General features: G+C 48.7%; 1 protein-coding gene across 2 annotated transcripts in view; it reads left to right on the forward strand.

The window, feature by feature from the left end:
- Positions 1-1,400: 1,400 nt before the first annotated feature.
- LOC140386431 (villin-1-like) overlaps positions 1,401-25,077 on the forward strand; it is a 69,810-nt gene continuing 46,133 nt past the window's right edge. Inside the window, exons 1-5 of one of the 2 annotated variants that reach the window (XM_072468763.1) lie at positions 1,401-1,481; positions 15,291-15,384; positions 16,470-16,544; positions 19,125-19,321; positions 23,996-24,104. In XM_072468763.1, coding sequence (XP_072324864.1) covers positions 15,310-15,384; positions 16,470-16,544; positions 19,125-19,321; positions 23,996-24,104 — 456 coding nt within the window. In that variant the 5' untranslated portion in view covers positions 1,401-1,481; positions 15,291-15,309. The remainder of the gene's footprint in view (positions 1,482-15,290; positions 15,385-16,469; positions 16,545-19,124; positions 19,322-23,995; positions 24,105-25,077) is intronic. The other variant, XM_072468773.1, reaches the window with a different exon arrangement.

Consider the following 25,077-nt stretch of genomic DNA (forward strand, 5'->3'; position numbering starts at 1 on the left):
ATCCAACACACGGCTTAGTAAGAGTTAAATCAACGCACATTTATTATATACAGTAATCAATGCTTATGCATAAATTCTACTTCTAAGCTACTTCCTACAACTAACAGGCCAATACTTAACTTTGGAAATGGCCCACCAGATCAGTGAAAGGAATGGCCTTTCGTTCAGGTTCTGAACCTGCGGGATTCGAAGCTGGTACAGTTCGATAGCTAGGAGCGCCTAGCTCGTAGCAAGCGTTGAAGTAAGACTTACGATTTGAGTGGCTGTTGCAGAAGGTCAGCAGAAGGCACAGGGGTTGCAGCAGGGTGAAGAAGGGTGCGGAAGGGCCGATTTGAACTTGGACTCTATACATATAGTCCCCGGGGGCTTCCCGCCTTTCGGGGCGGACCTTGTACCTGGTTCCAAGTGATTGGACTTCGTCCCAATCACTTGGTTCGATATTCTCCAATGCTGGAGTGATTCCTTGATCGATGGGCGGTCTTGGGGTGATTGTTCACCTCCCTTTGTGTAGGCTCCTGTTGGCGCCGAAAAGTCTGGGTTGGTTTTGTGGCTAAAATGCTGCACATTGTTCCCGGGGATGGCTCATTAATACTCAGGTGGCTGGTGCTTTGTTGTGCTGATGGCTGCAGGTATCGATCTTGCCTGGCCTTCCCAGAGGCGAATATACAGTTTTACCTGCAGCTGCTTGTTTTAGTCCTGTTGGCTGATTTTCCCATCGGCCTTTTCCGTTCGACATTTTAAATCGGGAGTTAGCCATTTCAAATGGCTACAGCACCCACTGGACAAGGTTCCTAGTCAGCACCTACTGGGACAAGGTTCCTAGTCAGCACCCACTGGGACAAGGTTCCTAGTCAGCACCTACTGGGACAAGGTTCCTAGTCAGCACCCACTGGGACAAGGTTCCTGGTCAGCACGCACTGGGACAAGGTTCCTAGTCAGCACCCACTGGGACAAGGTTCCTAGTCAGCACCCACTGGGACAAGGTTCCTAGTCAGCACCTACTGGGACAAGGTTCCTAGTCAGCACCCACTGGGACAAGGTTCCTAGTCAGCACGCACTGGGACAAGGTTCCTAGTCAGCACCCACTAGACAAGGTTCCTAGTCAGCACCCACTGGGGCAAGGTTCCTAGTCAGCACCCACTGCGACAAGGTTCTTGGTCTCCTTTAAGATCCAACCCCTGTAATCAAAAACTCAACTAACTTTATTTCCATGAGTGGCAAATTGCTAGCAATCTACCAATTAGCCTCACATCCACCTCCAAATACTTAACCCTATTGTCTCCCACGAGCTATCTCTGTGCCCTGTCTCTAATTTGATGGTGAGTAATTTGGGGTTTAGTCTCCCTCTCTGTTCTGAAGAGTGTCAGGCTTTGCTGGAGTGTGATTAGTCCTGTGGGTAATTTGGGAAGTTTACACAAGCTCAAAGTGCGAAGTTCATCCACTCTCTGGAGTCTCAATACCACTTTCCTGATAGTTTGAAGGTAAGAATATTTTTCTCTCTCCTGGCTGTGAGTTGCTTCCAAGTTTTTGTTTTAAAAACTTTATCAAGGCTGCAAATAAATACGAATTTTGTCTCCAAGTAGAAAGCGATGTTTTGTGAGGTGATTGCCTGATGGTGTCTTGCTGGTAAACCGTCTCTGTTTGATTTGATGGCAGTCCATTTTAATTTTCCTGTAGAGCGCCATTTGTTGCCTCTCTCCGGGATATGATGCTTGGAAAAGCTGGAGAGTAAATCCTGCAGCTTCAGCCTGAAGTGAGGTTGCTAAGCCCTTACTCTCCAGCTTTGTAATCCTGACTTTGCAATCAGACTTTAACTTCCGACCATTTTTTTTTTTTTTAATGAAACAAAACTGCCTTAATCGAGGAGAGTGGGTGGAAGATTTTAATTTTGGGGGTGGTGAACAGGGATTTCTCCCCATGCGGCCACCCAGACCTTGTGGCAATGAAAGTTGTGGAAACCTTGCATTAATGGAATCTATTGTGGTTCTCGGAGTTGCATTTGAGTGTGTGTGTGTGGTATAAATGTTGTGATGTGTGCCGCCATCATCAATCACCAATTACTATTTCTGGAGAAGCTGAGCCACAGATGGACCTTCATATTTTTTTTTTTTTGCTGTACCCAGCAATTGCTGGACAAAGATGGATTTTTTTAACATGCAAATAGGGTTGAAATTATTGGATGCAACCACCCAAGCTTTAGCTGTTTTTCTGATGATTGCACGATACAAGGATAATGGGAGTTGTTGACTTGTGTTGGTCAGAGGGTTTTGTGCGCACTCTTTCTCTCCCCCCCCGCCCCCGCCCCCGCCCAATGTCAGCACTGCTGTTTCTTGAAGTGACTTGTGTGTGGGCTGGGATTCGGGGGGTAACCCAATTGCCATCTTTCTCGCCCCCGTTGCTCTGCAGGACGTTCGTTCAGGGGTGGGGCTGCGGAGTTGAATTACTTCCTTCAGGTAAGCAGGAATACTTGCTCAATCTGTGCTGCCGTGTCCAGTGTAATTAATGGTTCCAAAGCTGTTTGATTATGTACAGCGCCAAACACGTTCTGAGCCCTGGTGAGATGTACCACTTGATGGACTTTCTCTCTCTCTGGCTTTGAAATGCTTCACCAGCTAGGGGCTGGTTTAGCACGGGGCTAAATCGCTGGCTTTCAAAGCAGGCCAGCAGCGCGGTTCAATTCGCGTACCAGCCTCCCCGAACAGGCGGCAGAATGTGGTAACTAGGGGCTTTTCACAGTAACTTCATTTGAAGACGATAAGCGATTTTCATTTCATCTGTCAGAATGGTTAGTGGAGACAACTTGGGGTCGATTCTCTGAGCGTCGGGCCGGAGAATCGCCGCAACCGCGCCCCGACGCCAGCGCGCGATTCTCTGAGGTGCGGACAATCGGCGCCATTTGCGCTGGCGTGTTTGGCGCGGCACTCACCGCGGGCCGCCGCCGATTCTCCGGCCCAGATGGGCCGAGCGGCCGCGCGGATACGACAGAGTCCCACCGGCGCCGTTCATCCCTGGTCGCTGCCGGCAGGAACTCTGCGCAAACCGCCGGGGGGGGGAGGGTGGGGAGGGGACTTCCGATGGGGCCTGGCCCGCGATCGGCGCACACCGATCGGTGGGCCGGCCTCTCTCCTCTTTTCCCGCCCGGGCCTACTTCCCTGCGCGGCCAGCCCCTGAGCACTGACGCCATGTTGAGTCGGGGCTGGCGCGCTAAAGAAGTCCCCTGTGCATGTGCAGGTTGGCGCGGCCTAACTGCACATACGCGGGTCGGCGCGGCGCCGGGAAAGGAGGCTGGAGCGGCCCCCCCGTGGGGGGCAGAATGGGTCGGGCCCGGTTCGCGCCGTCGAACACTTGGCTCCATTTGGGAGAATCGCCGCCCCCCCCCCCCCCCTGCTTGTGCACTTTATTGACTGACTATGTGAGACTGCAGGTTGCATGGATGTTTCCTGCAATCCAGGATAATGTACAAGCAGCCGGCCTTCCCTCCGAGTATTTTATCCCGGGGGTGTGGTGTCACAGAGCTGCGGTGAGTAAGGCCTGTGTTCAGGGTTTAGAGTCCATGGTAACCCGGGGGGTTTACACTCCATGGTAACCCTGGGGAGTTCCTGAAATTTAAGACTGATCTGCAGGTTGTTGCTTTGAGAAAGGTCAAGCATCAAATAGTGGTTGTTTTTTTTTAAAAAAGGGAACAAATTATTCGAGACCTCGTGTACCAATAAAATAAGATTGGGGGTGAGGATGGGGCAGCTGACTGAATGAATGTGATGGATCACCCAACTGGGCAATGAAGAGTCTTGTTTGTTTGTTTTCTGATTGGCTGCGGGAAGCGGCAATGGGCCAGCAGAGTGATTGATGGCAAGGGTGTGGAGGTGGAACGGTTGGTGATGGACAATGAAGGTTCTCTACAAGGTGTGCCAAATCTGAGTTGGCAACTCTAGACTGCAGTGATGGTTGAGGCAGGCTTGTCAGACAGGACTGAAGGCATTGGACATGGTAGTTGAACGGAGTAAGCTGTTACCGTGAGCTCTGATGTCGTGAGGACAGGGTTGGGCATGAGGGTTGCAACATGATACTCGACGCCTTGTTTTTGGGGAAACCCAAGGTCATCTTCCTCCATGATGTCTGCCCACAACCCCCTCTTCTCCGGCCTTATAACCCTCCAAGAATTTCTGTGCATCCCAAATTTTTGCCTCCCTAAACCTTTCTCTGTCTCTACTCCTTTTTTAAGATGCTCTTAACCTTTGTGTGTCCCAATATGTTGTATGGCTGTGTCAAAGTTTGTTTGATCTCCTCTGAAACACTTTGGCATGTTTCCGGTGCTGTATCGCTGCCCCATGTTGGAAGTGAAATGGGCAATTTTGATCAGGATGGAAAAAGATTTGGACTTTGCAGAATGGTTCGAAACCATCTAGAATCGTAGAATTTGCAGTGCAGAAGGAGGCCATTCAGCCCATCGAGCCTGCACCGGCCCTTAGAAAGAGCACCCTCCTTAAGCCCACGCCTTCACCCTATCCCAGTAACCACACTAGGACACCAGGGGGAAGTTTAGCATGGTCAATCCACCTAATGGAAACCGGAACACCCGGAGGAAACCCACGCAGACACTGGGAGACAGTGCAAACTTCACACAGATGGTCAACTGAGGCTGGAATTGAACCCGGGTCTCTGGAGCTGTGAGGTAGCAGTGCTAACCAGTGTCACCATGCCAGATTCAGGGGGTGAAAAGGGGTAGGGAGTATTTTTTTAAAGCGAGGTGTGGGTGTCGCTGGCAAGGGCAGCTGCCTCCTTGAGCCACTGCAGTCCACGTGGTGTATGTACACCCACAGTGCTGTTAGAGAGGAAGTTCCAGAATTTTGACGCAGTGCTGTTGATGGAATGGTGACCTATTTCCAAGGTCCGGGTGGTGAGTGACTTGCGGAACTTGCAGGTGGTGATGTTCCCATTAATCAGCTGCCCTTGTCCTTCCTGCTGGTATAGGTCACAGGTTTGGAAGATGCTGTCAATGGAGCCTTTGTGAGTTGCAGCAGTGCGTCTGGTCAATGGTACGCATGGACGCCATTGTGTGGAGCAGGGGGTGAATGTCGAAGGTATTGGATGGGGTGTCAATCAAATGGGCTGCTTTTCCCAGATGGTGTTGAGCTTCTGAGTGTTCGAGCTGCAATCGTCGGGCAAGTGGAGAATACTCCATGCTCTGAGTTGTGCCTTGTAGATAGGCTTTGCATCAATTTGTCTGAAATAGGATTTCATCCAGAATGATGCTGAAGGCAGATTGCAATTGGACGTTGGCACGTTGGTGGCCAAACAGCATCTAAATCATTGACAATGGAGGGAGAAAGAGGGTGGAATGGTACACCTGCCTGTCACCCACGTAGAACATAGAACATTACAGCGCAGTACAGGCCCTTCGGCCCTCGATGTTGCGCCGACCTGTGAAACCACTCTAAAGCCCATGTATACTATTCCCTTATCGTCCATATGTCTATCTAATGGCCATTTGAATGCCCTTGGTGTTGGCGAGTCCACTACTGTTGCAGGCAGGGCATTCCACACTCTTACTACTCTCCGAGTAAGGAACCTACCTCTGACATCTGTCTTATATCTATCTCCCCTCCAATTTAAAGCTATGTCCCCTCGTGCTAGACATCACCATCCAAGGAAAAAGGCTCTCACTGTCCACCCTATCCAATCCTTTGGTCATCTTGTATGCCTCAATGAAGTCACCTCTTAACCTTCTTCTCGCTAACGAAAACAGCCTCAAGTCCCTCAGCCTTTCCTCACAAGATCTTCCCTCCATACCAGGCAACATTCTGGTAAATCTCCTCTGCACCCTTTCCAATACTTCCACATCCTTCCTATAATGCGGCGACCAGAATTGCACGCAATACTCCGAATGCGGCCGCACCAGAGTGTTGTATAGCTGCAACATGACCTCATGGCTCCTAAACTCAATCCCTCTACCAATAAACGCTAACACACCGTACGCCTTCTTAACAACCCTCTCAACCTGGGTGGCAACTTTCAGGGATCTATGTCCATGGGCACCGAGATCTCTCTGCTCATCCACACTGCCAAGAATCTTACCATTAGCCCAGTATCTGTCTTCCTGTTATTCCTTCCAAAATGAATCACCTCTCATTTTTCTGCATTAAACTCCATTTGCCACCTCTCAGCCCAGTGCTGCAGCCTATCTATGTCCCTTTGTAACTTGTAACATCCTTCCGCACTGTCCACAACTCCACCGACTTTAGTGTCATCTGCAAATTTACTCACCCATCCTTCTACGCCCTTCTCCAGGTCATTTATAAAAATGACAAACAGCAGTGGCCCCAAAACAGATCCTTGTGGTACACCACTCGTAACTGGACTCCAGTCTGAACATTTCCCATCAACCACCACCCTTTGTCTTCTTCCAGCTAGCCAATTTCTGATCCAAATTGCTAAATCACCCTGAATCCCATGCCTCTGTATTTTCTGCAGTAGCCTACCATGGGGAACCTTATCAAACGCTTTACTGAAATCCATATACACCACATCAACTGCTTTACCTTCATCCACCTGTTTGGTCACCTTCTCAAAGAACTCAATAAGGCTTGTGAGGCACGACCTACCTTTCACAAAACCGTGTTGACTATCTCTAATCAAATTATTCCTTTCCAGATGATTATACATCCTGTCTCTTATAAACCTTTCCAAGATTTTGCCCACAACAGAAGTATGGCTCACTGGTCTATAGTTACCGGGGCTTTCTCTACGGGGACAACATTTGCTATCCTCCAGTCTTCTGGCACTATTCCTGTAGACAAAGATGACTTAAAGATCGAGGCCAAAGGCTCAGCAATCTCCTCCCTAGCTTCCCAGAGAATCCTAGGATAAATCCCATCCGGCCCAGGTGACTTATCTATTTTCACACTTTCCAGAATTGCTAACGCCACCTCCTTATGAACCTCAAGCCCTTCTAGTCTAGTAGCCTGAATCTCCGTATTCTCCTCGACAACATTGTCTTTTTCCTGTGTGAATACTGACGCAAAATATTCATTTAGCACCTCTCCTATCTCCTCGGACTCCAAGCACAACTTCCCACTACTGTCCTTGACTGGCCCTACTCTTACCCTAGTCATTCTTTTATTCCTGACATATCTATAGAAAGCTTTAGGGTTATCCTTGATCCTACCTGCAAATACTTCTCATGTCCCCTCCTGGCTCTTCTTAGCTCTCTCTTTAGGTCCTTCCTAGCTAACTTGTAACTCTCGAGCGCCCTAACTGAACCTTCATGTCTCATCTTTACATAAGTCTCCTTCTTCCTCTTGACAAGTGTTTTGACTGCTTTAGTAAACCACGGTTCCCTCACTCGACCACTTCCTCCCTGCCTGACAGGTACATACTTATCAAGGACACGCAGTAGCTGTTCCTTGAACAAGCTCCACATTTCCTTTGTGCCCATCCCCTGCAGTTTTCCCTTCCATCCGATGTATCCTAAGTCTTACCTCATTGCATCATAATTGCCTTTCCCCCAGATATAACTCTTGCACTGCGGTATATACCTATCCCTTTCCATCACTAAAGTAAACGTAATCGAATTGTGGTCACTATCACCAAAGTGCTCACCTACCTCCAAATCGAACACCTGTCCTGGTTCATTACCCAATACCAAATCCAATATAGCCTCGCCTCTCGTTGGCCTATCTACATACTGTGTCAGGAAACCCTCCTGCACACATTGGACAAAAACGGACCCATCTAAAGTACTCGAACTATAGCGTTTCCAGTCAATATTTGGAAAGTTAAAGTCCCCCTTAACAACTACCCTGTTGCTTTCGCTCCTTTCCAGAATCATCTTTGCAATCCTTTCCTCTACATCTCTGGAACTTTTCGGAGGCCTATAGAAAACCCCTAACAGGGTGACCTCTCCTTTCCTGTTTCTAACCTCAGTCCATACTACCTCCAGTAGACGAGTCCTCATCAAATGTCCTTTCTGCCACCGTAATACTGTCCTTGACTAACAATGCCACCCCTCCCCCTCTTTTACCACCTTCCCTGAGCTTACTGAAATATCTAAATCCTGGCACCTGCAACAACCATTCCTGTCCCTGCTCTATCCATAGCTCCGAAATGGCCACAACATCGAAGTCCCAGGTACCAACCCATGCCGCAAGTTCACCCACCTTATTCCGGATGCTCCTGGCATTGAAGAAGACACACTTTAAACCACCTTCCTGCCTGCCGGTACACTCCTGCAACTTTTGAAACCCTACTCATGACCTCACTACTCTCAACCTCCTGTATACTGGAGCTACAATTCAGGTTCCCAAGCCCCTGTTGAACTAGTTTAAACCCTCCCGAAGAGCATTAGCAAATTTCCCCCCTGGAATATTGGTACCCCTCTGGTCCAGGTGTAGACCATCCTGTTTGTAGAGGTCCCACCGACCCCAGAATGAGCCCCAATTATCCAGAAATCTGAAACCCTCCCTCCTGCACCATCCCTGTAGCCACGTGTTCAACTCTAGATGAGGGGGGATCTTAGAATTTACAGTGCAGAAGGAGGCCATTTGGCCCATCGAGTCTGCACCAGCCCTTGGAAAGAGCACCCTAGCTAAGCCCACGCCTATACCCTATCCCCAGTAACCCCACCTAACCTAAGGGCAATTTATCATTGCCAATCCACCTAACCTGCACGTCTTTAGACTGTGGGAGGAAACCGGAGCACCCGGAGGAAACCCACGTAGACATGGGGAGAACGTGCAGACTGACAGTGGCCCAAGCCGGGAATCGAACCTGGGACCCTGGAGCTGTGAAGCAACTGCTAACCACTATGCAAAACTCGCAGGATACTGCGAGGCCTGGATAGAGTGGATGTGGAGAGGATGTTTCCACTTGTAGGAAAAACTAGAAGCAGAGGACACCATCTCAGACTAAAGGGACGATCCTTTTGAAACAGAGATGAGGAGGAATTTCTTCAGCCAGAGGGTGGTGAATCTGTGGAACACTTTGCCGCAGAAGGCTGTGGAGGCCAAATCACTGAGTGCCTTTAAGACAGAGATAGATAGGTTCTTGATTAATAAGGGGATCAGGGGTTATGGGGAGAAGGCAGGAGAATGGGGAAGAGAAAAATATCAGCCATGATTGAATGGCGGAGCAGACTCTGGGCCAATGTCTTGGAGCAGCCCCTTGATTTATCCTTGAGTTTGTTTCCTTTATTATAATTAGTTGATTGGCCCCAAGAGTTCCGCTAATCTTTTTTGAAGTTTGTCACTTTTGTAACGTGGGAGTTGTGGGAATCCGGTCTGGCACTGTAAATTCGCAAGTGTGAAGATGATGGGATAATCTCTGTATTAGGATAATGGCGGACTGTTAAATATTAGCCAGAATAGCTTTTTATTTATTTTTTCACTAATTCCAGCATTTGTTGCCCATCTCCAATTGCCCCTGAGCTGAATAGTTTGCTGCGTTATTTCAGAGGACAATTAAAAGTCAAACACTTGCTGTGGGTCTGGAGTCGCATGTAGGCCAGACCGGGTAAGGTCGGCAGATTTCCTTCCCTAAAGGACATTAGTGAACCAGGTGGGTTTTAGTTTTGTGGTCACCATTACAGACATTGGCTGTTTAATTCCAGATTTCATAAACCAGCTGCCGTGATGGGATTTGAACCCATGCCCCCAGAGCAATCGTCTAACCCTCCAGATTACTGAGGCAGTGACATTACTGTTAATGGCTGGTGTTACACCACCATCTCCTCCTTCTGGGGGCTGGTGACTAATTCTGCCCCTGCTTCTGGGGGTGGTTTGAGTCCCTCCCAACGACTCCCTTAGCCAATGGATTATGTGGACTTCAGCCTCCAATGATGACTGGACCCTGTCCACCGGATTTCATAGAATTTACAGTGCAGAAGGAGGCCATTCGGCCCATCGAGTCTGCATCGGCCCTTACAAAGAGCACCCTACTGAAGCCCATGTATCTACCCTATCTCCGTAACCCAGTAACCCCCACTTAACATTTTTCGGACACAAAAAGGAAATTCAGCATGGCCAATCCACCTAACCTGCGCATCTTTGGACAGTGGGAGGAAACCGGAGCACCCGGAGGAAACCCATGCATACACTGGGAGAACGTGCAGACGCCGCACAGACAGTGTCCCAAGTCGGGAATCGAACCCGGGACCCTGGAGCTGTGAAGCAACTGTGCTAACTACTGTGCGACCGTGCTGCCCTTTGATGGGATCTACAGAAAAAAAATGTTTCTATTGGTGTTGGATGTGGTTCTGGGACCAGGGGCAGAATTAGTCTCCAGCCCTTCTTTACACCCCCTTGGTGCCACGCCCCAGGGTTGCCAACTGTGATTACTTGCATTCCTGGAGGTTTTATCTCCCGACCTACCCCTGCGCTCCAGCCATTCGTTAACCAACAAATCCAACCTCGTGACACGCGGCCTTCCTACTCCAATTGGAAGCCGTGTCCTGGAGATTGATCTTCAATTCCTAGCGACTCCAGGCCAATCCTGGAGGCTTGGCAACCCTAACAGTGCCCTGTACCCCCAGCCCAGTCTTAATGTGAAATTGGAACCAAAGACCCCACCCCCCCAGCATTTCCCTTCGTACAAGTTTTTTTTAAAATCACGTTTACAGTGGCCTTCTAATGTTTATAATGTTTGATTCTAAGATAAAATGTTGATTCCTGCTTTTTATTACCCCCCCCTCCCTGCACTGTAAGCTGTTTTTATTTCTGCAATGTTGCATGCTCCCCTGTAACACCTTTTGATCAGCTCCTAATAAACTAGGGATCGAGTCACTGGATTGGTTTGAATTTGGTTGCTTTGTGCAGGTACAATCCAGGCAGCAAGAGAAGCCTTTCGATTCACTGACTCCTACAGAGCGGATCTGCACCCACCCTCTGAAATAGCCCCCCACCTCGGGCCTATGCCTGGACACCCCACCTAAGCTGCACATCTTTGGATTGTGGAAGGAAACCGGAGCACCCGGAGAAAACCCACGCAGACTCTACATTCGGCAGTCACCCAAGACTGGAATCGGACCTGGGTCCCTGGCACTGAGGCTGCAGTGCTAAACAGTGTGCCCCCTAACTGGCCCCTAGGGTCGTCAAGGAGGAGGCCACAAAAGGGTGACTGCTCATAATGTTTAGTCACTTTGTTGGATGGTTCGCTTGAAGCTGCAGTAACCGTTCAGTTCTGGTCACTGCTCCTTAGTTGATCTTTCTCTGCACCCGAGCTATGAGACTAACATTACATTCGGTAGTGTCTCCTTCCTTCCCTCCTTCCCTGTCTCTCCTTCCTTCCCTATGTACGGTATGTGTGTTCTGTACAGCATGCAAGAAACAGTACTTTTCATGTGTACTGTATACATGTGACGGTAATAAATCAAAATCAAGATACGTTGGCCTTTGGCAGGAGTGTAGGAAGCAGTGGGAGGACACCGATTGAAGAAAATGAAAGCAAAATTCTGAGTATCTGAAACAAAACCACAAACACGGGATGGAACCCTCCAGGTCTGACAGCTGTGCAGAGAGAAACTGGTAACATTCCCGAGCCCGATGTGACTCCTCGGAACCACAGATTGAAGCGAGCCAGAGGAAAGATGGTTATTTTGGGAAACGCAGCAAGTTGTTTGTGATCTGTGAAAGCAGATTCATTAGGAGCTTTCCGAATGGAATTGGACATATCATTTTGTAGAGCTGTTGGGAAAGAGCAGAGAGAGTGTCTCCCAAACCAAACTAATAGCTCCTTTTTAAGACAAGAGGTGATGGGCTGAATTGCCTCCTGTGCTGTATGATTCTCTTATTGAAGAAACACCAACTGCTCTTGTATCATCTCTCCATCCCAGCTGCTTCCCCCCCCCCCCCCCCCCCCCCCCCCGAGACCATTGGCAGATGCTGCAATTCCCATCCACACCAGGAGGGGGCAATAGCACACTGAACCCTGCAGTGGACTCTCCAACCAAAAATAAATTTCTCTCTGGCCGCAGCAAATCTTCCTCAATTAGATCACTCTTTAAATCATTTGATTGGGGTTTTTTTTTTTTGTGCCATAAACTATGATTCGATGTTTAATGATTCTCTATTAAATCAGCCCTTTGTTACAGTTTTTGCACCAGTTCCACACTCTGATCTTTGGGCAACTGGCGAGGAGGAGGACCTCCTTGTGCACCTGGGTGATGCGCTAAGCGTCAAGAACCACAAAGACATGTGAGACTTTAACTCTGGCTTTAATATACTACATGGGAGGCTTACCCGACACAGACGACCCCAGACAGAATGGGGCCTGTCCCAGAAGAGGTTCTTATACTGACTCCCGGGGGAGTGGCTAAGGCGGAGCTCTCCGTGGCCAGGTCGGGTTACCTACCAGTGACCGAACCTCTGCAGAGTTACAGTACAATACACAGTATTACAGGGGCACGTTACGCACAACTATTATATACTATGTACAATGGTAGGGAGGTACAGTGGTGTATCACCACATTCACCCCTTGTTTAGAAGGAAGTCCGGGGTGAAAATTTGGAGCAGTGAACACAGTCCATCAGGAGGTTCCGTGTCGTCAAAGGTCGAGACGAACGATGGGTTTGGTCGATCTCTTTGAACGTCGGAGCTGCGGCGCTGAGGTAGTGTCCGGTGGTATCCGTGCGGTTGGTGGTGCTGGGTCGCGAGGCGGCATGACGTCCCCCACCGCTTCGGCTGGCTCGAGGCGCAACTGCGGGATGACAGCGTCTGGCACGGAGTAGTAACAGGCCGAGGGATCGACGGGAGCAGAGAGGGAGTGGTATATACTATGTACAATGGTAGGGAGGTACAGTGGTGTATCACCACACTGGGCCTGGCCAAATTCCTGGCAATGGGTGACTGGGGGGGTGGGTGGGTGTGGGGGGGGGGGGGGGGGGGGGGGGTTGTCCACCCTTACTGTTGTCTGTTGTTCACAAATGTGAGGTAATGCATTTTGGAAGGTCTAATGCAGGTAGGGAATATACAGTGAATGGTCGAACCCTCAAGAGTATTGACAGAGAGATCTACGTGTACGGGTCCTCAGGTCATTGAAATGGGCAACACAGGTGGAGAAGGTAGTCAAGAAGGCAAAAGGCATGCTTGCCTTCATTGGCCGGGGCATTGAGTATAAGAATTGGCAAGTCATGTTGCAGCTGTATAGAACCTTAGTTAGGCCACACTTGGAGTATAGTGTTCAATTCTGGTCGCCACACTATCAGACGGATGTGGAGGCTTTAGAGAGGGTGCAGAAGAGATTTACCAGGATGTAGCCTGGTAGATTTCATAGAATTTACAGTGCAGAAGGAGGCCATTCAGCCCATCGAGTCTGCACCGGCTCTTGGAAAGAGCGCCCTATCCGAGGTCCACACCTCTACCCTATCCCCATAACTCAGTAACCCCACCCAACACTAAGGGCAATTTTGGACACTAAGGGCAATTTATCATGGCCAATCCACCTAACCTGCACATCTTTGGACTGTGGGAGGAAACCGGAGCACCCGGAGGAAACCCACGCACACTGGGAGGACATGCAGACTCCGCACAGACAGTGACCCAAGCCGGAATCGAACCTGGAGCTGTGAAGCAATTGTGCTATCCACAATGCTACCGTGCTGCCCAAAGGCATTATGGAGGGCATTATCTATGAGGAGAGGTTGAATAAACTCGGTTTGTTCTCACTGGAACGACGGAGGTTGAGGGGCGACCTGATAAGTCCACAATATTATGAGGGGCAGGACAGAGTGGATAGTCAGAGGCTTTTCCCCGGGGTAGAGGGGTCAATTACTAGGGGGCATAGGTTTAAGGTGAGAGGGGCAAGGTTTAGAGGAGATGTATGAGGTAAGTCTTTTACACACAGGGTAGTGGTTGCCTGGAACTCGCTGCCGGAGGTGGTGGTGGAAGCAGGGACGATAGTGACGTTTAAGGGGCACATTGACAAATACATGAATAGGATGGGAATCAAGGGATACGGACCCCGGAAGTGTAGAAGATTGTAGTTTAGTCGGACAGAACGGTCGGCACAGGCTTGGAGGGCCGAAGGGCCTGTTCTTGTGCTGTACATTTCTTTGTTCTTTGTTTTATCTCGACTGTGTCTATGTTGAGGGCCGGGTGTCCCTGGGGAGAGAGCATGTGGTGTTTGCTGGTGTGAGGCCTTCCTTGCCCAATGGGCACCAGGGGGCTGGGGTGATTTATGAACCTCATTAATCACATTTTGATTTTCTGTTTTCTTTTGCAATTTCTTTTGGTTCGGTGCGGATCCCCTTTTTCAAAGGGGCCGCTCTCTTGATTTTGTCCTTTTTTTGTTTGTTTGTTTAATTGGTTCAACCTAAAATGGTATTAAATCTCCCCTTTAACCCTTCTCTATGAGAAATGAAATGGAAATCGCTGATTGTCACAAGTAGGCTTCAAAAGTTACTGTGAAAAGCCCCTAGTCGCCACATTCTGGCGCCTGTTCGGGGAGGCTGGTACAGGAATTGAACTGTGCTTCTGGCCTTCCTGGGTCTGCTTTGAAAGCCAGCGGTTTAGCCCAGTGAGCTAAACCAGCCCCTAAGGAGAACAATCTCTGGTTTTTCCACATTGATTGAACTCCCTCACCCCTGGTCACATTGACATTGGGTGCACAGCACGGAAATAGGTGGGAACCTATGGTCCATTCTGCACTTTGTACTCCACACTGGTGGGTTTAGTCTTTTATACCTTACGAAGGAATCCACCAAACATTTCAACTTGTCCAAAGCAGAATCTTTTATTGAGTCTCACGGTAAGATGGCAATCTGTTACTGAGCGCGTTATCATGGAGTCTGCTTATTACTCCACTGGAATCTGCACCAAGCTCTAGCCATTCACGTGTATCTCCTATTACCCTCCATCTTCCCGTGAAGGTGGCTGGATGTGTCTCCCCTTGTAGGGGAGTCACTGGTCACATGACCTTGGTCTTGAGACCTCATGGTGTATCGCACGCCATCCATCTATGATACAGCCCATCGGTATATCGCCAGCCACACACAAGATGGTTGTCACCAATTTCCACCTCGCCCCCCTTGTCGGTATAACCATCAGTTTCCATCTCCTCCATGTGCACCTCTAGCTTCCCCTTCAAACACATCAATAGAATTTGCCTCAACTACTCCCCATGATAGTGAGTTTCACCCTCCGCTTCTGCAGAATTACGTCCTGGATTTATTAACAACCATCTTCTGCTTTATAATAACTAGTTTGGCGCTCCTCCCTGGTGGATTTTTCCTCTCGCGCCCTGGCCCCCTCTCTGCTTGGACTTTGTCTTGTCTTGTATCATGCCTCCTTGTTGTTGGCAGGTCGTCCACGCTGAGAGCCATGCCAGACCTGACGACTGACGTCTCGAAATCCTTGAATAAAACTACACCAGGAATTCAGATATGGCGAATAGAGGCAAGTTGAACCCTCATCACGTGACTATTGAGCCGGCTGTCTGGGGATTGTGGGTGTTGTAGCAAGTTCCTTACCTGGTCAAAGCTGCGGAGAGGACCACTCTCAGGATGTGGGTTTCACTGACGGGTATTTGCTGAGGGGGGCCTAGCAAGACCACTCCAGGGGGCCATTGAAGAGTTGCTGTGGGATTGGTGTCCAGAGCTGGGTCCAGAAGGCTGATTGGTTACTTCCCCTAATGGACATGGTGAAACTCTTTGGTGTTCTGCCTTTTCTGAAACTAGCTTTGTTTTAAAATTGCATTGAATTTGTCAAATGTCCATGGTAGGCTTTGGACTTCTCTGCATTATAGCAGCATAAGTACAACACTACTGTACCCCACCTACCACCCTAATTAAAGAGGGAGCTTTACTCTGTATCTAACCCCGTGCTGTACCTGTCCTGGGAGTGTTTGATGGGGACAGTGTAGAGGGAGCTTTACTCTGTATCTAACCCCGTGCTGTACCTGTCCTGGGAGTGTTTGATGGGGACAGTGTAGAGGGAGCTTTACTCTGTATCTAACCCTGTGCTGTACCTGTCCTGGGAGTGTTTGATGGGGACAGTGGAGAGGGGGCTTTACTCTGTATCTAACCCCGTGCTGCACCTGTCCTGGAAGTGTTTGATGAGGACAGTGTAGAGGGAGCTTTACTCTGTATCTAACCCCATGCTGTACCTGTCCTGGGAGTGTTTGATGGGGACAGTGTAGAGGGAGCTTTACTCTGTATCTAACCCTGTGCTGTACCTGTCCTGGGAGTGTTTGATGGGAACAATGTAGAGAGAGCTTTACTCTGTATCTAACCAGGCTGTACCTGTCCTGGGAGTGTTTGATATCGACAGTGTAGAGGGAGCTTTACTCTGTATCTAACTCGCACATAATAATGTCTGACACCATTGCATCACGTTTTAGAGGAACACTAATTCAATAAGTACAGAATTATCTTTGGTTCCCTTGCTGGATTTGTGTAGCAGATGGTAGCACTGCTGGATATTGCTTTAACAGATTTATTGAATTGTTTTAGTGATGTACGCGTATTTATTTATTTTCCCAGAAAATGCTGATGGTTCCTGTGCCACAGAAATCCTATGGCAATTTCTATGAAGGCGATTGTTACATTCTTTTTGCAGTGAGTAGAACAGTGATGTTTAATGCCTTAGCGATAAATTCTCCCTGCATGCATTTGCTTCACCCTCATTGACCTACACTGACTTCTGGTCCAGTAATGCCTTGGTTTGTTTTAATTCCCGCCCTCCTTATCTTTGTAACCTCCTTCAGCTCTCTGGATCTAACCATCACCTCCTTGACATTCAATGGCATTGCCATCACTGAATCTCTCGCTATCAGCATCCTGGGGGTTACCATTGACCAGAAACTGCACTAGCGATAACAGTGGCTCCCAGGGCAGGCCAAGAGGCTAGGAATCCTGCAGTGAGTGACGTGCCTTCAGACGCTCCAAAGCACCTCCACCATCTACAAGGCACAAAGTCAGGAGTGTAATGGAAGACTCTCCACTTGCCTGGATGAGCGCAGCTCCAACAACACAAGATGCACAACACCATCCAGGACAAAGCAGCCCCACTTGATTGCTCCCCCTTCCACAAACATGAAATGAAAATCGCTTATTGTCACAAGTAGGCTTCAAATGAAGTTACTGTGAAAAGCCCCTAGTTGCCACATTCCGGCACCTGTTTGGGGAGGCTGGTACGGGAATTGAACCGTGCTGCTGGCCTGCCTTGGTCTGCTTTAAAAGCTAGCTATATAGCCCTGTGCTAAACCAGCCCCTAATTCACTCCCTCCACCATGGCAGCCGTGTGTACCGTCTACAAGATGCACTGCAGGAACTCACCAAGATTCCTTAGACAACACCTTCCAAACCGACTACCTCTACCATCTAGAAGGACGAGAGCAGCAGATACCTGGGAACCCCACCGCCTGGAGGTTCCCCTCCAAGTCACTCACCAACCTGACCTATATCACTGGGGCAACATCCTGGAACTCTCCCGAACAGCACTGCGTGTACCTACACCAGACTGCAGCGGTTCAAGAAGGCAGCTCACCACTACTTTCTCGATAGCAATTACACTGGCCTACAGCCTGTGGGTTTTTTTTGAAAACAAAAGAAAAATTCTACACTCCAATCCTGTTTCCTTCTACTTTTCTGATTTCCTTTGTTCCTCCACTGGCAGTATGCCCCAAGCTGCCTTGGTCCAAGCTCTGGAATTCTCTCCCTAAATCTCCCCATTCGTGTCTCCTGATCAACAACAATTTTATATTTATATTGGCCTCGTGTAGTGACACATCCCCCAGTTGCATTATCAATGTGACCGAGCCACAGAAGGAGCTAGCACAATTCCAATGTCTTCTCAGTGGGCCCAACACCTTAACCTTCAATAAAGTTCATCCGAAACTCTGCAGGTACATATGCATGGCTGGGGTTGAGGGAGTGCTTGGATCGGGGCTGCCTGTCATGGGGAAAAGTAGCTGCCTAATGCACTTTACACACTAGCCAATATGGCATAACAGCAGGAGGCTCCTGGCTGTCTATTAACCTTAGTCCCACCACAAAACAGCACTGTCTGGGAGAGAAGTGGATATTTATTGGAGCGTAGGGAATATACAGTGAATGGTAGAACCCTCAGTATTGACAGTCAGAGAGATCTAGGTGTACAGGTCCACAGGTCACTGAAGGGGGCAACACAGGTGGAGAAGGTAGTCAAGAAGACATACGGCATGCTTGTCTTCATTGGCTGGGGCATTGAGTAGAAGAATTGGCAAGTCATGTTGCAGCTGTATAGAACCTTAGTTAGACCACACTTGGAGTATAGTGTTCAATTCTGGTCACCACACTACCAGAAGGATGTGGAGGCTTTAGAGGGTGCAGAAGAGATTTACCAGGATGTTGCCTGGTATGGAGGGCATTAGCTATGAGGAGCGGTTGAATAAACTCTGATTGTTCTCACTGGAACGACGGAGGTTGAGGGGCGACATGATAGAGGTCTACAAAATTATGAGGGGCATAGACGGAGTGGATAGTCAGAGGCTTTTTCACAGGGTAGAAGGGTCAATTACTAGGGGGCATAGGTTTAAGGTGCGAGGGGCAAAGTTTAGAGTAGGTGTACGAGGCAAGTTTTTATTTTTATTTTTTTATTTTTTATTTTATTTTTTTACACAGAGGGTAGTGGGTGCCTGGAACTCGCTGCCGGAGGAGATGGTGGAAGCAGGGACGATAGTGACATTTAATAGAGGGATACAGACCCAGGAAGTGTAGGAGATTGTAGTTTAGTCGGGCAGCATGGTCGGCACGGGCTTGGAGGGCCGAAGGGCCTGTTCCTGTGCTGTGCATTTCTTTGTTCTTTCTTTGTGCTTTGTTTGGTATCCTAGTCCTGAGTACAGTTCCTCCAGTTTACCCCAACCTGGAAGTGTTGGAGTTTGGGATTTCAAAAGAATAAACCTCCCAGGCAAGTTTCACAAGGGGTTCCCTGCACAGAAATAGACCGTTCCACCCAACTGATTGGTGTTCGTGCCTCACCACCTGCCACCGCCCCCCCCACACACACTCACACGCACACCATGGCTTTGCTCTGCCAGCATAGTCCCTTCCCTCCTGCCTTTGTCTCGCTTCCATTTGAAGGTGTATATTCTGCACGGATATTACCTGTGGTAGCAGGCTCAATGTAACTGCAACTTATTGTCTTCCCACCCACAGACTCATAAAAGTGGGAGTTCCTTCACTTACGACATCCACTTCTGGATCGGAACAAGTTCCTCGCCGGATGAACAGGGAGCAGCCGCAATCTACACCATCCAGATGGACGATTACCTGATGGGCAAGGCAGTGCAACACCGGGAGGCGCAGCAATACGAGTCTGAGACCTTCAAGAGCTATTTTAAGAAGGGTTTCATGTGAGTAAAGTCTTTTGAACGGACAGCCAACAATGACAAAATCTGTATTGGGAGATGGGGATGTGTTAATGTCACAGGACTAGTGATCCAGGCTAATGCTCTGGGGACATGGGTTCAAACCCCACCATGGCAACTGGTGGAGTTTAAATTCAATTAATTAATCTGGAATATAAAACTAGTCTCCGTAATCCTTGGAGCAGGAGGAAACCATTTGATCCACCTGTGCTGACTCTACGAAAGAGCATCTTAGCTAGGCCCACTCCCCACCTCGCCTCCGCATCTTTAGACGGTGGGAGGAATCCGGTTCACCCGGAGGAATCCGTTGGAGAACGTGATTATTGACCCCTCTACTAAGGGGAAAAGTTGTCCGATCTACCCTATCTCTGTCCCTCACAGTTTTGTACACCTTGATCCGGTCCCTCCCTCAGTCTCCTCTGCTCCAAGAAGAACAACCCCAGACTAGTTAGCCTCTCTTCATAGCCGAAACGCAGCAGCCCAGGCTGGAGATCCCTGGTGAATCTCCTCTGCCCCCTCTTCAGTGCAATCCCATCCTCCTTCACCAAACGACATAATAATAATAATAATCTTTATTGTCACAAGTGGGCTTACGTTAACACTGCAATGACGTTACTGTGAAAATCCCCCTGTCGCCACATTCCGGCGCCTGTTCGGGTACACCGAGGGAGAATTCGGAAGGTCCAATTCAACTAACGAGAACGGCTTTCGAGACTTGTAGGAGGAAACCGGAGCCCCCGGAGGAAACCCACGCAGACACGGGAAGAACGTGCAGACTCCACACAGACAGTGACCCAAGCTGGGAATTGAACCCGGGATGCTGGTGCTGTGAAGCAACTGTGCTAACCACTGTGCTACCGTGCATGCATTTATATAGCACCTTTAAATATAGTAAATAAAAGGGCGGCACAGTGGTTAGCACTGCTGCTTCACGGTGCTGAGGTCCCAGGTTCGATCCCAGCTCTGGGTCACTGTCTGTGTGGAGTTTGCACATTCTCCCCGTGTCTGCGTGGGTTTCGCTCCCACAACCCAAAGATGTGCAGGGTAGGTGGATTGGCCATGTGAAGTTACCCCTTAATTGGAAAAAAGAGTTGGGCACTCCAAATTTATTTAATAAAAGATTAGCCAAGAAAAATAATAGGTCTGCGGGTTGGGAGCAGTTTAGAATTCAGCAACGAAGGACGAAGAGGGAAGTACAGTGTGAAAAGAAGCTTGCAGGGAACATAAAGACTGACACGAAGAGTTTCTATGGATATATGAAGGGAAAGTGATTGGTAAAAATAAATGTAGGCCCACTACAGACCGACAGGGGAATGCATAGTAAGGGACAAAGAAATGGCTGAGCAATTGAATACATAATTTGATTCTGTCTTCACAAATGAGGACACTTCAGATCCCAGAAATATTGGAGAATGAAAGGTTTAGTGAGAGGGAAGAACTGAGGGAGATCAACATTAGTAGAGAAATGGTGCTGGGAAAACTGATGGGATTGAAGTTGGATAAATCCCCAGGGCCTGAGAATCTGCATCCCAGAGAGCTTAAGGTGGCGGCTCTGGAGATAGTGGATGCATTGGTGGTCATCTTCCGGGATTCTATAGACTCTGGAACTGTCCCTGCAGATTGGAGGGTAGCTCACGTCACTCCGATATTCAAAAAGGGAGGTAGAGAGAAAGCAGCGAATTATAGACCAGTAAGCCTAACATCGGTAGTGGGGGAAATGCTTGAATCCATTATCAAGGACTTTATAGCGGAACATTTAGAAAGCAGTGACAGGATCAGTCAGAGTCAGCATGGATTTATGAAGGGAAAATCATGCTTGACAAATCTGTTGGAATTCTTTGAAGATGTAACCAGTACAGTCAACAAGGGAGAGCCAGTCGATGTGATATATTTAGACTTTCAGAACGCGTTTGACAAAGTCCTGCATAAGAGATTATTGTGCAAGGGATTGGGGAAATGTAGAATAATAATAAATTAATCGCTTATTTTCATAAGTAGGCTTCAATGAAGTTTCTTGTGAAAAGCGCCTAGTTGCCAAAAACTGGTTGGCAGAGAAGAAAAAAAAGAGTAGGGAGTAAGAGTCTTTTTCAAATTGGCAGGCGGTAACCAGTGAGGTATGTTGCTAACTTTCCGTTGGTTCAATTGAAATGAAATGAAAATCGCTTATTGTCACGAGTAGGCTTCAATGAAGTTACTGTGAAAAGCCCCTAGTCGCCACATTCCGGTACCTGTTCAGGGAGGCTGGTACGGGAATCGAACCGCGCTGCTGGCCTGCCTTGGTCTGCTTTAAAAGTTTAGCCCAGTGCAATTGCTCTGTTTTATTACCTTTGCTCTCGAGTCGCCAGGTATCTTTATGATACCGCCACGAGGTTCAAGTCCGAGTAATGATCAATAACTCAATATACCGATTAGTAAGATTTAAATCAAAGCACATTTATTATACACAGTAATCGCTACTCATGCACAAATTCTACGTCTAAGCTACTTCTACAACTAACAGGCCTATACTTAACTTGGAACTGGCCCACCAGGTCAGGGAAACAAATGGCCTTTCGTTCGGGTTCTGAGCCTGCGGGATTCGAAGTTGGTACGGATTGGTAGCTAGGAGCACCTATCTCGTAGCGAGCGTTGAAGTAAGACTTACTTCTGTCGGTGGTCACTGCACCGGTCACGGTCAATGTTGGTTCGTGTTGCTGGGTGACCCGGGCAGGACGCAGAGGTGAAGAGAGCTATTTGAACTTGGGGCTTAACTCTTATAGTCCCCAGGGGCTTCCCGCCTTTCGGGGCGGACCCTGTACCTGGTCCCAAGTGATTGGACTTTGTCCCAATCGCTTGGTTCGATTTTCTCCAATACTGGGGCGGTTCCCTGATCGATGGGCGGTCTTGAGGTGCTCGTTCACCTCCTTTTGTGTAGGCTCCTGCTGGCGCCGAGGAGTCTGGCTTTGCTTTGTGTGTCAAAATGTTACTTATTGTTCCCGGGGATTGCTCATCAGTATGCAGATGGCTGTTACTTTGTTATGCTGATGGTCGCTGGTATCGATGTTGTCTGGCCTTTGCAGAGTCTAATACACAGCAAACCTGCAGCTGCTGGTTTCTGCCTGTGTTGGCTGAATTTCCCTTCAGCCTTTGCCGTTCGCCATTTTAAATCGGGAGCTGACCAATTTAGGTGGCTATAGGTACCACTGGGATCGGTGCTGGGACCCCAGCTGTTCACAATATATATTAATGATTTGGATGAGGGAACAAAATGTAACATCTCAAGTTTGCAGATGATACCAAATTATGTGGGAGGGTGAATTGTGATGAGGATGCAGGGATCCTACAGCATGATCTGGACAGGTTGGGCGAGTGGGCAAACCAATGGCAGATGCAGTATAAATTGGATAAGTGTGAGGTTATTCATTTTGGAAGCAAAAACAGGAAGGCAGATTACTACCTGAATGGTTGTAAATTGGGAGAGGGGAGTGTGCAGCGGGACCTGGGTGTCCTTGTGCACCAGTTGCTGAAGGTAAGCATGCAGGTGCAGCAGGCGGTAAAGAAGGGCAGCACGGTAGCATTGTGGTTAGCACAATTACTTCACAGCTCCAGGGTCCCAGGTTCGATTCCCGGCTTGGGTCCCTGTCTGTGCGGAGTCTGCAAGTTCTCCCAGTGTCTGCGTGGGTTTCCTCCGGGTGCTCCAGTTTCCTCCCACAGTCCAAAGATGTGCAGGTTAGGTGGATTGGCCGTGCTAAATTGCCCTTGGTGTCCAAAATTGCCCTTGGTGGTGGGTGGGGTTACTGGGTTATGGGGATAGGGTGGAGGTGTGTGCTTGGGTAGGGTGCTCTTTCAAAGAGCCAGTGCAGACTCGATGGGCCGAATGGCCTCCTTCTGCACTGTAAATTCTATAAAAGAAGGCTAATGGTATGTTGGCCTTCATTGCAAGAGGTTTCGAGTACAGAAGCAGGGATGTGTTGCTGCAATTGGACAGGGCCTTGGTGAGGCCACACCTGGAGTATTGTGGGCAGTTTGGGTCTCCTTCTCTGAGGAAGGATGTTCTTGCTCTCGAGGGAGTGCAGCGAAGGTTCACCAGACTGATTCCAGGGATGGCGGGACTGTCATATGAGGAGAGATTGACCAGGTTAGGGTTATTCTCGCTGGAGTTCAGGCGAATGAGGGGGGAATCTCATAGAGACTTATAAAATTCTAACAGGACTAGACAGGGAAGATGTTTCCAATGATGGGTGTGTCCAGAACCAGGGGTCACAGCCTGAGGATTCAGGGTTAACCATTTCGGACAGAGATAAGGAGACATTTCTTCACCCAAAGAGTGGTGAGCCTGTGGAATTCATTACCACAGGAAGTGGTTGATGCTAAAACATTAAATATATTCAAGAGGCGGCTGGATATAGCACTTGGGGAGAATGGGATCAAAGGCTATGGGGAGAAAGCAGGATTAGGCTATTGCGTTGGATGATCAGCCATGATTGTGATGAGTGGCGGAGCAGGCTCGAAGGGCCGAATGGTCTCCTCCTGCTCCTATCTTCTATGTATCTATGTACTGATAGCAATGGGTGAGTGGGATTTGGACCCCAACTGTGTTGGTTCTGAGGCCATTGTACTACCCACTGAATTACACATGGATATTGCTAATTTTTTAAAAGCAAGTTTTCTGTTTTGTAGTTATAAGCAAGGAGGTGTTGCCACTGGAATGAAACATGTCGAGACCAACACGTTTGATGTGAAGAGGCTGATTCATGTGAAGGGAAGGAAGAACGTGTGCGCTGGTGAGGTGAGCACTTTAACCTAACCTAATTCACCTCCTATTCCCCATCTCCCAGGGTACTGGCCGAGATCTCCTCTGGGAATGTGCCCAGACTGCCTCCTGAATTTAAAAAAAAAAAAAAACACACACTCCTCCTCCTGTAGACACCTTGTCACCCCAATCTGTGTTATTAGTTTTTTGGGCAGCAGCATTGTGGGTGTTATAACTGGCCTCGGTGCCTGTTGGTTAAGGGGGAGGAAATGGGCCAGAATTGCCACCCCTGGTGCCAGCTGCTCTTTCACCCCCTGGGCAGGATGAGGTCAGGTTTGGCTTTGTCCCTTTGTCAACTTGAGTACATTCCTGGAGGTACTGTCTCATGGCCTCAGCCTCCAGTCACACTGCTCTTGCCATTGGTCAGGCATCCTCGTAGCCCTGCCAATCAGAAACCAGACAAAATCTTATGTTTCTGCTCCCAATTGGAGGAAAGAGCTTTCTCCCTACATGGTTAGCGCACTCTGGATTGTTCAGCAAGTGCTGTCGTGTCAATTGTCATGAGCGCCACTCTTGCATTTGTCCTGGGTGCAAGACCATGGGCTGGGATTTTTGGCTGTGCCTGCTGCAAGATTGCCACGGACGGTATGGGCACCATGTAAAGGTCCGTTGACCTCGGACGGGAATTCCGGTCGCCGGGTGGTTGCGGCTGGAAAAATCCCGCCCGCTTTCTTTCTTTTCAGCAATATCCAAACTTGATGCTGGTGTATGCAAAGATGGGTGTTGAAGATGGATTAGAAAAATGACTTTGATTCCAGAACCAGGATTACAGTTTCAAACTTTGCAGACAATAAATTGCAAGAAGACGTTTATCTTGCAGAATAGAAGCATGATTGGCTAATTTATTTCCGTCTAGATAAGAAGTGCAAGGTGCAAATAATATCAGTCAATAAAATAGTGAGGCAGATAAAAGCCATGAAATAAGGCAAAGCAGGGGTAGGAGCAGAAT

The sequence above is a fragment of the Scyliorhinus torazame genome, chromosome 2 (genome assembly GCF_047496885.1).
Source record: "Scyliorhinus torazame isolate Kashiwa2021f chromosome 2, sScyTor2.1, whole genome shotgun sequence".
Taxonomy (NCBI): domain Eukaryota; kingdom Metazoa; phylum Chordata; class Chondrichthyes; order Carcharhiniformes; family Scyliorhinidae; genus Scyliorhinus; species Scyliorhinus torazame.